At 38.1% G+C, this 14,065-nt stretch overlaps 1 protein-coding gene across 1 annotated transcript; it reads right to left on the bottom strand.

The window, feature by feature from the left end:
- Positions 1 to 8,013: 8,013 nt before the first annotated feature.
- Positions 8,014 to 9,887, bottom strand: LOC133996803 (major histocompatibility complex class I-related gene protein-like). Its single transcript, XM_062436388.1, has 4 exons — positions 9,812 to 9,887; positions 9,080 to 9,358; positions 8,693 to 8,995; positions 8,014 to 8,150 (listed from the first exon to the last, which is right to left on the bottom strand). The coding sequence occupies exons 1-4, from the start codon at positions 9,885 to 9,887 to the stop codon at positions 8,014 to 8,016; spliced, it is 795 nt and encodes a 264-aa protein (XP_062292372.1).
- Between the last annotated feature and the right edge of the window lie 4,178 nt (positions 9,888 to 14,065).

The following is a 14,065-nucleotide window of genomic DNA, read 5'->3' on the forward strand; positions in this document are numbered from 1 at the left end:
TAAAGGAAATATAGTTGTGCATCATGTGTTACCAGGAAGAGTCAATTCAATGTCTAACTCTATTTACAAGATGTTTAATAGCATGTAGTAACATGAGTAACTGTTTAAAGTCAAGAATAAAATTGATCCTAAAATCAGAAAAAAAAGTTACACAATTAAGAAAGTGTAAAAGCAGCTCAAAGATGCTCTTTAGAAGACAGAGTGCACCAGCAGGCAAAGTAAGACACATGTATCTACAATATACAGTACAGCACAATTCATACAATTGTGGAACTTTCAAAGTGCCTGATAGAAATTCATTAATTTTAAAACTATTGAATGACTGTCCAATAAAGCTCTTTGTCTGCGCTTGTTTGCGGCTAAAGTCCAAAGCACATTGTGTTATGAAACACAGAATCTGATACATTAAACATGACACACTTATTCACCTGAAGAGCTAATAATGTTTCCAGCTGCAGTTTACCAGAGAATTATTATTTTTCCTCCTTTTAAGCTGTGAAAGCATTACAGTAGAAATGGTCAAGATACAGTGATCATGATGTGACACAGATGCACAAACAACCACTTTAGATCATTTAGATTGATTCAACCTGGGTCATAAGTTTAGTTGATACACATGACTGCATTAGTATAGTTGTATCTCAGTTTCTCAACTTCCCACAGTAACAAGAAACCTGCTAAACTTGTTTCTATTTTCAGTTTACTTTTTCCCTCCTCATAGTTCAGATTTCTGTGTGATAAATCACATACAGACTCTCTGGATTGTTAACATATCAACATTTACAGAAATGTCAGTAATTATAAAAGTTAACATTACAAAGTAATAAAAAGGAAATTAGGAATTAGAAAGTGTTTTAATAAAGTTTAAAAACTTGAATGTTAATATGGATTAATATTACATAATGGTCCCGCTGGCTCCCAAACTAGGGGTCGGGTCCCTCCAAATGCAAGGCAGGCAAAGCAAGGCACATTTATTTGTACAGCACATTTCAACATCAAGGCAATTCAAAGTTCTTTACATAAAACATAAAATGCATCAGGACAGAATATAAAAGCAACACATTGAAAAATAAAAAATATTTAAACACAATTGAAAGTGTTCAAATGGAAATTAAATTAAGCTTAAATAGAAGATAGATATAAACAAGAGAATATAAAGTTACAGTGCAGTGTGAGATGTTAACCCTAAAATTTGGATTTAATTAAAAGCAGTTGCAAACAAAAAAGTCTCCAGCCGTGACAAGAAACCTGCTAAACTTGTTTCTATTTTTAGATTGCTTTTTCCTCATGTGGTAAGTCAATTAATGTGGCTGTTGAAATTCATGTCTGAGTGCATGACTACAGCAAGATTTCTGGTTTGGTTTGTGGTTTTAAACATCACCAACTTAAGTGGAGCGCTGACTTTTAATTGTTCTTCCTTGTCACCAAAAACAATTACTTCAGTTTTATCTTTGTTTATTTGAATAAAATTCTGGCAAATTGAGTCATTCATTTGTTCAGGGCACTTACTCAGTGCTTGTATTGGTCCATAGTCCCCTGGAGATGTGTTTATGTAAATTTGTGTTTTGTCTTCAACTATGGTAGGTTATTTTGTTGTTTTCTATAATCTTAGCTACTGGAAGCATGTATATGTTGAACAGAAGAGGCCCTAGAATGGTACCTTAGGGAACGCTACACGTCATTATGTATAATTACCTATTGACACAAATTAGACCCTGTCCTTTAAGTAGGATTCATCTAGTTTAGTACTGTGCCCGGAAGTCCCACCCAGTTTTCCAGTTGATCTAGTAATAAGTTGGTCGACCGTATCAAGTGCAACACTGAGATCCAGCAATACTAAGACTGAAATTCTGCCACTGTCAGTGTTTAAGCATATGTCATTGAAGACCTTAACAAAAACTGTCTCAATGCTGTGGTATAGTTGAAATCCTGACTGGAAGACATTCAAACTGTTGTTTAGTGCCAAGAAGTTGTTCAGCTGTTGGGAAATTGCTTTTTCAACGATTTTACTTAAAGATTGAAGATTTAAAAGGGGCCTAGAATAGCTCATTAGTGAAGTGTCTCAGTTTTCTCTTCTTTAAGAGGGGCTTGATGCCAACAGTTGTCAGAGCCTGTGGAAAGACACCTGAAAGAAAAGATGTGTTGACAATCTGTAGATCTGAGGCTGTGCAGTTAGAAACAGTTTTGAAAAAGCCTGTAGGCAGAATATCAAGGTAGCAGGAGGAAGATTTCAGATGTTTTACAATGCCCTCCAGGTTTTTATAGTTGATTGGATAAAATTATCTCATACTAGCTGAATTGATTTTAAATGGACACAGGGACAATACATATCCTGAACCTGATATGGAGGCACTGACTGTCTAATATTCTGAAATTTGTCAGTGAAGAAGGAGGCAAATTCATTGCATGGCATGGTGTAACGAAGTTGAGAGGCTACAGATATAGGAGGGTTGGTTTACCTGTCGACAGTACCATATAAGGCAAATGTATTATTGATTTTGGCAATGATGTCAGAAAATAACCTTGCATCCCGTTCTGAATTATAAATACAAAGCCTCTTTTTGTAGAAGACATAATGAACCTGGAGATTTCTTTTTCACCACCTGCGTTCAGCTTTTCAACCTTCTCCTTTTTCTACTCTGACCAGCGTGGCATTTCTCCATGGAGATCTAAATGACACAATAAGGGATAGATGCTTAATTTTAATTCAGCAAAGACAAGCCTCACTAGAGTGTTTCCCAGAACTTGTTCCAAACCTTTAAACACACGTATGACATAACAGGAACACCTCTTATATAGGTTTTCAGGAGGATTTTATTTATTAATTGAAGGTAAATATAAACCATATTACAACAAATTAACACAAACATTACATTAGATAATGTAGCAGCCTTTCTAAAAAAAATTCCGGTAAGTACACTGAATTAAAAAAAAAGAAAATACAAATATTTTTCTAATTCTCATTTAACATTATGAACGGACTAAACTCAACGGCGACAAAACTGAGGTCCTCCTCATCGGTACCAGATCAACCTTAGCAACACTCAACACTTTCTTCATGTGCATCAACAATTCCACTGTTCCTACATCCCCTCAGGTAAAGAGCCTGGGTGTCTTCCTGGACAGCACATTATCTTTTGAAGTCCACATCAATAACGTTACTCAGTCTGCATAATTCCATCGGCGTAACATCAATCGTCTCCGTCCCTCACTTTCACCAACCTGCACCGCTATCCTGATAAACACAATGATCACATCCCGTCTAGACTACTGTAACTCTCTCCTCTTTGGTCTTCAGCGGAAATCTCTCCATAAACTCCAGCTGGTACAGAACGCAGCCGCTCGCATCATAACCAGAACTCCCTCTACTGTACATAGGCGCAGGAAGTGCGGCAGCTGCTGCAGCACCCCCTGGTGGCGAAGCTTTAAAACTGCTATGAAAATAAAATGATATCTTATAAATATATCTCCGCTTCTTATTCCTGCCGCCGTGCAGGCCCAGATGGTAGCCTATATGTATATTATGATTGTGATTTATGTATGCCTATTATTATAAACAAACGAACAGTCTGCAACTTTTAAAGATTTTGCATATAGTTTGTTACTTTGTGGCACTAAATCCTTTTTAGACCGTCATGTGGTTTATTGACACTTAATCAGAGTGTCATTTTTATTTATCGAAAGTATGATTGCATTACGTTTTTCTATAGTTTGTTTTATTTGATGGGTTTGTGATTGACGTCGAAATTGCATTGCATTGCATTTTCTGTATGTTCTTTTTACGCACTAATTGCTGTATGATAATTGCTTACACTATGTTTTATGTTACCCGCCGCCACCGTGCAGGTAGTTTATTTAATATGGTTTGTGACTTAAATAGGCTGTATCAAAAGTTATGATTATTACATTGCATTTTCAGTATCTTCATGGTTTTATAACGCACTTATTGCTGTAGTCTGTTAGGCATACACGCTGGTTTATGAAACTCCTGTCGCCGTGCAGGCATTTGATGTGCTAGTCAAAAATGCTTTTGTCTGTAAAAACATTTAATTTGATAGCCTAGTGTTAGTGCATTCAGGTCATTCTGTTGTGTGATTTGCTTATTGTTATTCATAGCCTAGGGTTACTAGTGGTTGTTTTAAAATAAACACACATTGCCATCTAGAAAACCGATCCTGGTGCATCGAGCTCTTGTTTTTGACATTTTGTTTTTTGACATTTTGATTATGGTTGGTTGCACTATGTTATGGTTGGTTGCACTATGTAAATATCATATTGAGATAGGCTATTTTATGTTGCGATATAGTTTATGTTCACCGTCAGCTCAGCTGTTCTTCATGCAGGGGAGGGACGAGTGATTTTTTAAACGGAGACAGAGCGATAGAGAATACAGCGTCTGCATAATACAGAGCCTGTGTACCACCACCACCCCACCACAGCAACCCCTGCCGAAAATATCTCCCCGTGCGCTTGTGTTGTTGTGTTATATGTGCCTTGTAAGGTGTCCTTGAGTGCTTTGAAAGACGCCTTTTAAATAAAATGCATTATTATTAATAAACATGATGTCTATGCCTTTGTATAATACATCTGAGAGCTGTGACCCCCCCCCCCCAAACAATCATGTTTTACTAATTATCAATGAAAAGATGATCAATTAACAATTCCTAATGAATCATTAACTTGTAGAGACAATTCTTTGAAGTGAGAACATGTAGTAAAAAAAAAAAAGATCACATAACCTCACAGAAGATGTATACTGTCACGTACACACAGTGAGGATATGCAATGAAGTACATCCATCAGTATAAGTTAAACTGTCATTAGTCCAACAGTTAACAATAATGTTACAATGACATTAACATTAATCATCCACATGACAAATATAGACATGAAGATGTCAAATTTATAAGCTCTGAGAAGTGTTATTGCTTTAATATGTCAGTTTCAATTTAAAAAGTGTCTATCCTAATTATCATCAAAACAATACATTTGATATCTGAAGATAAAAGATGCCTCACTGGAGTGACGTTGTGGCTCTTTGGTGTCTGGTAGCAGCTGCAGTGATTCATCTCCACCAAAGCTCTGAGGAAACAGCTGGACAGCAGCATCACTTCTCTCCAGATGTTGTTACTCCTGCAGAGGAGGATTCACATCAACATTAAAGCTTCTGTCAGCTCTCAGATAATCTTCACACATATCAATCTTCACTGCATCCACTGATGACCTGAAACTCATGAATCTGATCTATGAATTCACACTTTAGTTTGATGTATCCTGTGACTTTCTGATTGTTCCTGTAAGGTCACATCTCAACATTCATTAAGACAAGTTTGTTAATGTACATTTATGGTGCAAAATAGGATAAAATATAGATGTCACAGTTTCTTTATTAGTGGTCATATCATACAGTTTTTGATATCAGTCAAAAACAGCCAAACACTTTCAGTACTTTCAGATATGAGAGTATACTTTCAGTATATTCATTACAGTATTATATCAGTATACTGTAGCTAGTTTCAGGAGCAGCAACAGAGGAGAGATTCTTCATATAGTATCTGTTCAGTGTTGATGACATGATGAAATACTCACATGTGTTATTTAAGAGCTGCATCTTTGACTCAAGAGGGTTCAAAGGTTAAAAACTCTGAATCTTTGAAAGAAAGATAAAGTGTCAGTAATTCAATTTAAACTATTAACTGTATTTGTTTTTACAGAGAGAGATAATCTGACAGTATACTCACCGTTTACAGGGCTGAATCCTGAAATACAGATGAGAGATTACAATATTTCAAAATCTAATATTTCAACATTTATAGAAGCAAACAAAGAAAAAACTAGTACATGTTTTATAGAAACACTGTATGTATTAATTTGACTTATTTCAGCTTTTATTTCAAATGGTAAGAGAGTAACCCTCCAGTTTGAGGTCAAGCTTCTGAACATCAGCCAGGTTACACTGTTATTTGTATGAAAGCCCTGAAAGGCAAGTGAGCTTAAATTATTTTGTGTTTATGACTAATGGTAAAAAAATAAAAAATGTTTTGTCTGAATAATCTTTGTAATATTTTTCATCTGTGTAAATGGGTGAAAAAGAAAAGTTTTGGCAGGTGAAATGTTTGTGTGTGTCAGGAAGTGTTTTTGCTGCAATACTCATTTCGGCCACAAGGGGGCACAAGTGTAAAACTACCATGTTCTAAATGGGACTGAAAGTATTTGGTCCTGGTGAGTTTTAATTTCTCCATGTATTCAAAACATTAGGTATATTTATTAGTGTCATGTCTTCCTTTTGGCTAGAGATGTATTATAATCAGCGCCAATCTGTTTTTATCGTCATACACTGAGAAACATAGTGACACATGAAAATAAAAATGTCTAAAAAAACTTAGAAAAGAGATTTTTTTAAAATCCTGGCAAGACTTTTTCTCCACTTGTTTCACAGTTGAAAAGGAATTAACCTCTGAAGTATAAATGTTTAAATTCAGTACTGGAATACATTAAAACATATATAATGGACTTAACAGCAGTGACGTCACCCATTGGTTTGTGGACATGGCCGTAGCTACCATTGAGGACACCGAGGTCATGTCCTCGGTATTTTTTTCTTGAAGTTTCGTTTTGTTGTGAAGTGAAAATAGCCGACGAGACAATTATCCTTGCATCAACGGACCGTCATGTGACACGTACTTGCAGATACCGCTGCCATGTCAAAACGAAAGTAGTCGGCTATAGCCAGCGGTGGAGTGAGGCCTTGAAATCCGGTAATTTTTTCACCGGCCCCGGTGTCCCAACTGGTGTCCAATTTAACTGGTTTCCTTACCGAACAGCTCCAGCTGTGTTGTGCTTCCGTCAGCAGATTCGTCACAAATTCACAAATATACACAACATATTACTGGAGATTTTTAAGTAGCAGTTATATAGTGCTCACTTCCAGAAAATATATTCGGTGCAGTAGATGTTGAACTGCGACTTGAAAATCGCCAGAAATATGTTGTCTACATTTGTGAATTGGACATGACCCGATTTTGCAAACTGTTCATTCATTGGATGAGCCCTTTTCTCCCTTTCCCAGCAGGCCGTGCTCCATTTCACATTTTAAGAACAAACAAAGAAAATAATATACAATTTTTAAATATACAACCATGGAAGTTGTAGAATACTGAAATAGGAGTTGATTTAATTTGCAAAGTTGGAAGTGATAAGAAATAACTGGAACACAAGAGTGACCATGACTGAGAAATGCACAGCAAAAAAGCGTTTTAAATACATCATGGATTATTTTAACCTTATGTATAATTTGTAGTTTTCTTTTTGACCTCGGTATTTGAAAAATCCTGGCTACGGCCTTGTTTGTGGACTGCTTTTGAACCAGGTGGGGAGTTCCAGTTCTCTGAAATGAGGCCAACGTGGAAGTAACTTAAAACTGCATTCTATCAAAAGGCCACCAGGGGGCGACCGTTTTGGTGTCAAAGGGACTTCCGTCTCTATACAAGTCAATGGAGAATTCACCAACTTCTCACTTGATTTCTAACCTCAGTAAACGTTTTCAAAATGTGTTTATGGTCTCAATCGCTAGTTTAAAGCCTTCTTCAATGCAGTATGATGTTCATTTGGGACATTTTGGCCTCCCTGATTTTATATGTGACGATAAAGCAGGGTATGCATTAGGGCGTGGCTACGTAGTGATTGACAGGTTGATTGGTTCACAGGTTCAGGAGGGCGCCTCATGCTCCTCCTGATGCCCATATAAGTAGAATCCGTGTTTTTATTTTTCCCAACATGCACCTGAAGCTGCCCAGATCCGAAACTATTGGTCTCCGAGCAGCAGTCAACAAACCAATGGGTGACGTCACAGATGTTACGTCCATTTCTTATATACAGTCCATGTTTTGAACACAAAACGGTCGCCCCCTGGTGGCCTTTTGATAGAATGCAGTTCTAAATTACTTCTGCGTTAGCCTCATTGCACAGGACCGGAACTCCTCGCCTGATTAAAACAGTGGAGTTAAAATGACTTCAAGCGCATTGTTGTCCCTCACCATTTCTCCTTCTCCAGATGAACACTCCAGTGATGCAGACTGCCAGGAGCAGCAGCAGTACAACAACAGCTCCAATAACAGGACCAGTAGGGGAGTCTGAGGGAGGAACTGGAACTAAAACAAAACATTCACAGTGTGTGTATGACGATGCACCTTTGGTATTTTCACCTATAATTATCTAAACTGTGATAATCAAACATCATTATTGAAAATGAAATGTGTTACTTTGATCCCCTTAAAACACAGAGCTTTCTCCGTCATGATGCACAGACAGACTGTTGAGGAAATGGATGTGCAGAGTTTTAAATATGACTACAGCAGCTCAGTTATGCTGCCATAAGCAGATGATGTCTATTTTTAAGTGAAATTCACATTACTGGACATGTTGATCTGATGGTGTAATTTGGCATCACAATAATCTATACAATTACCATCTGCAGTTGAATACACCTCATTGCTTCTGACCTCTGTGTGTCCACCTTGTGTCTATGTTGAATGTGCGTAAGGTAATAAGTACATTTGTTAACCCTGGACTAAAACACTCAGAACCCTGAGTTAAAATTGTAAGAATATTCACAGCAATCTCATGTGTTCATTTAATTGGATAGCAAATGTTTTGAGGCAAAATCATTGTAAAATCAGTGTTCCAGTCTTACCAAAGTTGGTCTTGATCACAGTTTTGTCCAGTTTGGTGATGATGTTGTCCTTCACACCAGAGAGCTGAAACACACATTCGTACCTCCTCCAGTCTTCAGGTGTGACTGATGAAATGTTCAGGTCAACATTCATCTGGAAGGATCCATCATGGTTGGGGAGGATATCTCCAAGCTCCACGTCCTCATGAAGCTCCTCTCCATCTTTCCTCCAGAATGTCTCAGCTCTGTCAGGGAAGAAACCTGTAGCGAAGCAGCTGACTGGAGAGGAGGGAGTCTTCTGGAGGAGAGACACTGAGGGAAGGTCTGTAGGGACAGGGGGGGGGGTTAGAAAATGAAGAAACATTTAAATATTGGGTCATGAAACTACACCAGGTCACGTGATTCTACCTGTTCTCAGCAGATGGCTCTTCCCAAGGTCCAAATATCTCTTCAAAAACTCAGGGAAAAGCTGAGTAAGAACGTTTTTCCAATCTTCATTTCTGTGTCTATCTTTGTCCCAGATGTGTTTGGTATCTTCAGCTTCTGGTTTTTGTGCGATCCATGTCAGTGTCTTTGGGTCAAATGCTAAGAAGTCTTCTCCATCTTGACCAAACTGAGCAAATCCATTAACCTCTCCAGTCTCATTGTCCCATTCACAGCCCTGAAGCCTCTGGAAGGTGTGGACAGCTGAGACAGAGACAGAGAGCAGTGTGAGATCCCACAGAGGGTTACAGGTGGCTGCAGTCAATGTGAGGCTGCTTTTTAGAGAAGGTCGAAAAGCATGTGGAAGAGTTACCGCTTCATCACAAGGACAACACACAGAAACACTCACTTCAAGTAGCGACGTAAACTTTCAACCAAAACTTATCATTTAAACATACAGACGAAATCAAACATGATAAAAAGGCCACAAAAAAGTGCCAGATTCAAATCTAGATCTTGTTCAGTCTTTCAGTGAATGCAGCACAAAGTTACCAGATAAGCTAAGTGAAATATTAATATTGACCATCCATTTAGAAAGAGTCACATTGAGTGATATGAGGGTAGTATAGGTGGATTTAACAAACATGTTCATGGAACTATATCTGTTTTCTATGTGACAAAAACAAAACTTAGCGTTTTTACATTACTTTTACTTACCTCCAGATTCCTTATAATTGTCAGTTAATGCTTTGTACTTTTGTAGGATTGTCAGACACCTGCCAGTGTACCACATCAAGTGCTCTGGATCATCATCTATCAGTTTTTGTGCCCAGTCCAGTTTAGCTTCTACTTTCTTTCCGATACTGTCACAGTGACCTACTGGAACTTCATCAACGAACCCAACAACCACAAAATCTGGGATGTTTTTGACTCCAGAGGAAGCGGTGTATTCAAACTTCAGCGAGTGCTGCGCTGTAAGAGGAAGAAGTTTTAAGGGTTTTTAAGTTCACATCCAGACTTATGACAAATACATAATTACATTTAATTACATTCAATATTTTGCCCAGCATGATTTCTAAGACATATAAAGGTAGTGACGAGCTGGTGATGAAAGTGGAACATATGAGCCTGATATTATAATTGGACTGGAAGCCGAGGAGCCAAAAGCTTTACACAACTCAAAACACAACTCAGTGCTGGATATGTTAATAGGCATTTTTTTATTGACACATTTGCTATAACGACTGAATCAACTTTATTAACCTTACTGATCATTACTTTATATCAGTTTATTAATGACTACACACTGTAACTATTCACATTAAAAACTAACTGAAGTGTTAAATCTGGATACAAATACTGTAAACTACTATGTGATTCCTGAAAGTGCAAACATGCGATGAGCAAAGTGTATGAAATGAAAGTGTCTTCTCTAATTTGCCTAATTTTGCTTGAATAGTGATATAATATTCACCTTCCCCAATTTTTTAAGAAATTATATGATTTTATGATATTTAATTTGATGAAACACTTTAACACAATCTGTCTATAATAAAGAATGCCATAATAATAATTAACATGAGTTGTTAGTTCAGTTAGAAGCTTCTAGTTCAATGACATCAGTATCAAAAACTTCATCCAAGAAGGAACAAAAGCCAACTGAATTAGGTCAAAGTAAATAAATACACGTACTTAATACATATACTTACACAACTGTTTAAAAAAGAGTATTACATTACCTGGAGTGGCATCATGGCAAAAGAGAAGAAACAACAGAATCCCCTTCATCTTGCGTTGATACAGACTTTAAAAACACTTTGTGGTGGAGCAAAGACTGTCAACAGTCCACAAAGACACTATGAGGAAATGGAATAAGTGAACCACCCAGTATAAAGGAAATATAGTTGTGCATCATGTGCTACCAGGAAGTGTCAATTCAATGTCTGACTCTATTAACAAGATGTTTAATAGCATGTGGTAACATGAGCAACTGTTTAAAGTCAAAAATAAAATTGATCGTAAATTAAGAAAATGAGAAAAAAAAGTTACACAATTAAGAAAGTGTAAGCAGCTCAAAGATGCTCTTTAGAAGACAGAGTGCACCAGCAGGCAAAGTAAGACACATGTATCTACAATATACAGTAAAGCACAATTCATACAATGTGGCACAGTACCTGATAGAAATTCATTAATTTTAAAACTAGTGAATGACTTTCCACTAAAGCTCTTTGTCTGCGCTTGTTTGCGGCTAAAGTCCAAAGCACATTGTGTTATGAAACACAGAATGTGATACATTAAACATGACACACTTATTCACCTGAAGAGCTAATAATGTTTCCTGCTGCAGTTTACCAGAGAATTATTATGTTTCTTTCTTTTAAGCTGTGAAAGCATTACAGTAGAAATGGTCAAGATACAGTGATCATGATGTGATACAGATGCACAAACAACCACTTTAGATCATTTAGATATCCAACCTGGGTGATAAGTTTAGTTGATACACATGACTGCATTAGTATAGTTGTATCTCAGTGTCTCAACTTCCCACAGTAACAAGAAACCTGCTAAACTTGTTTCTATTTTCAGTTTACTTTTTCCCTCCTCATAGTTCAGATTTCTGTGTGATAAATCACATACAGACTCTCTGGATTGTTAACATATCAACATTTACAGAAATGTCAGTAATTATAAAAGTTAACATTACAAAGTAATAAAAAGGAAATTAGGAATTAGAAAGTGTTTTAATAAAGTTTAAAAACTTGAATGTTAATATGGATTAATACATAATGGTGCTTACCATTAATATTGTACTTTCAGGGTTTTAGTCTCAATCCTGCTGGCTCCCAAACTAGGGGTCGAGTCCCTCCAAATGCAAGGCAGGCAAAGCAAGGCACATTTATTTGTACAGCACATTTCAACATCAAGGCAATTCAAAGTTCTTTACATAAAACATAAAATGCATCAGGACAGAATATAAAAGCAACACATGGAAAAATAAAACATTTAAACACAATTGAAAGTGTTCAAATGGAAATTAAATTAAGCTTAAATAGAATAAGTCAGATATAAACAGGAGAATATAAAGTTACAGTGCAGTGTGAGATGTTAACCCTAAAATTTGGATTTAATTAAAAGCAGTTGCAAACAAAACAGTCTTCAGCTGTGATTTAAAAGAACAGAGTTTGAACAGACATGAAGTTTTCTGGGAATATATTCTAATATGTGAAGCATACAAAAACTGAATGCTGCTTTTCCAGGTTTAGCTTTGCAGACCTGTTCCACACCACCTTAGAGTTCTGGATGGTTCATAACCAGGTGGGGAGTTCTGGTCCTCTGCAATGATGCCAGCACATAAGTAACTTAAAACTGCATTCTATCAAAAGGCCACCAGGGGGCGACCGTTTTGGTGTCAAAAGGACTTCCGTCAATGGAGAATTCACCAACTTCTCACTTGATTTCTAACCTCAGTAAACGTTTTCAAAATGTGTTTATGGTCTCAATCGCTAGTTTAAAGCCTTCTTCAATGCAGTATGATGTTCATTTGTGAAATTTTGGCCTCCCTGATTTCATATTTGACGATAAATCAGGGTATGCATTAGGGCGTGGCTACGTCGTGATTGACAGGTTGATTGGTTCACAGGTTCAGGAGGGCGGACAGATAGACTGCAGGAAATAGCCGTGAACTTGTTTCACACCGACAGTTTTCTCCAGAGTTTTGTGGTTATAGTGAGTCGTAACAGCTTGGTTAGCATCACCAGGTTACCGGTGTAGACTGTGGTAGATCCAGCCCTCGCAACCTCCCCTGCTCCGTCCTCTTGCTCCTCCTGATGCCCATATAAGTAGAATCCATGTTTTTATTTTTCCCGACATGCACCTTAAATTTTCAAGATGGTGCTGCTCAGATCCGAAACCATTGGCCTCCGAGCAGCAGTCCACAAACCAATGGGTGACATCACGGATGTTAGGTCCATATCTTATATACAGTCTATGTTCATAACACAGCAGCAGATCAGAAATGTATTTTTGCCCTAAACCATTCAGTACTTTGTAAACCAGCAGCAGTATTTTAAAGTCTGCCATTTTGGCCTGTCAAAGAAGCGGATCCTTTAAGTCCTTTAAGCGGATCCTTTAAGTCCTGTAAGTTGCGAGGTGGGGCCTCCATGGATCGCACTTGTTTGTCCAGCACATCCCACAGATGCTCGAATGGATTGAGAACTGGGGAATTTGGAGGCCAAGTTAACACCTCAAGCTTGTTTTTGTGCTCCTCAAACTATTCCTGAACCATTTTTGCTTTGTGGCACGGCGTATTATCCTGCTGAAAGAGGCCACAGCCATCAGGGAATACTGTTTCCATGAAAGGGTGTACAAGGTCTGTATCAATGCTTAGGTAGGTGGTACGTGTCAAAGTAACATCCACATGGATGGCAGGACCCAAGGTTTCCCAGCAGAACATTGCCCAAAGCATCACACTGCCTCCGCCGGCTTGCCTTCTTCCCATAGTGCATCCTGGTGCCATGTATTCCCCAGGTAAGAGACGCAGACACACCCGGCCATCCACATGATGTAAAAGAAAACATGATTCATCAGACCAGGCCACCTTCTTCCATTGCTCCGTGGTCCAGTTCTGATGCTCACGTGCCCATTTTTGGCGCTTTCGGCGGTGAACAGGGGTCAGCATGGGCATCCTGACTGGTATGCAGCTAATCAGCCCCATATGCAACAAACTGCGATGCACTTTGTATTCTGACACCTTTCTATCACAACCAGCATTAACTTCTTCAGCAATTTGAGCAACAGTAGCTCGTCTGTTGGATCGGACCACTCGGGCCAGCCTTCGCTCCCCATGTGCATCAATGACCCTGTGGCCGGTTACCACTGTTCCTTCCTTGGACCACTTTTGATAGATAGTGACCACTGCAGACCGGGAACACCCCACAAGAGCTGCAGTTTTGGAGATTCTCTGACCCAGTC

This window comes from Scomber scombrus, chromosome 16, assembly GCF_963691925.1.
Source record: "Scomber scombrus chromosome 16, fScoSco1.1, whole genome shotgun sequence".
NCBI classification, from domain to species: domain Eukaryota; kingdom Metazoa; phylum Chordata; class Actinopteri; order Scombriformes; family Scombridae; genus Scomber; species Scomber scombrus.

What these genes read in the sequence shown, in the direction of transcription:
- LOC133996803 (XM_062436388.1), bottom strand. Translation starts at nt 9,887, where the DNA reads ATGTGGTACACTGGCAGGTGTCTGACAATCCTACAAAAGTACAAAGCA. An exon ending in GAGCCATCTGCTGAGAACAG is followed by an intron (nt 8,996 to 9,079) that starts GTAGAATCACGT and finishes CTGTCCCTACAG; the next exon opens with ACCTTCCCTCAGTGTCTCTC. An exon ending in TGTGATCAAGACCAACTTTG is followed by an intron (nt 8,151 to 8,692) that starts GTAAGACTGGAA and finishes GTTTTGTTTTAG; the next exon opens with TTCCAGTTCCTCCCTCAGAC.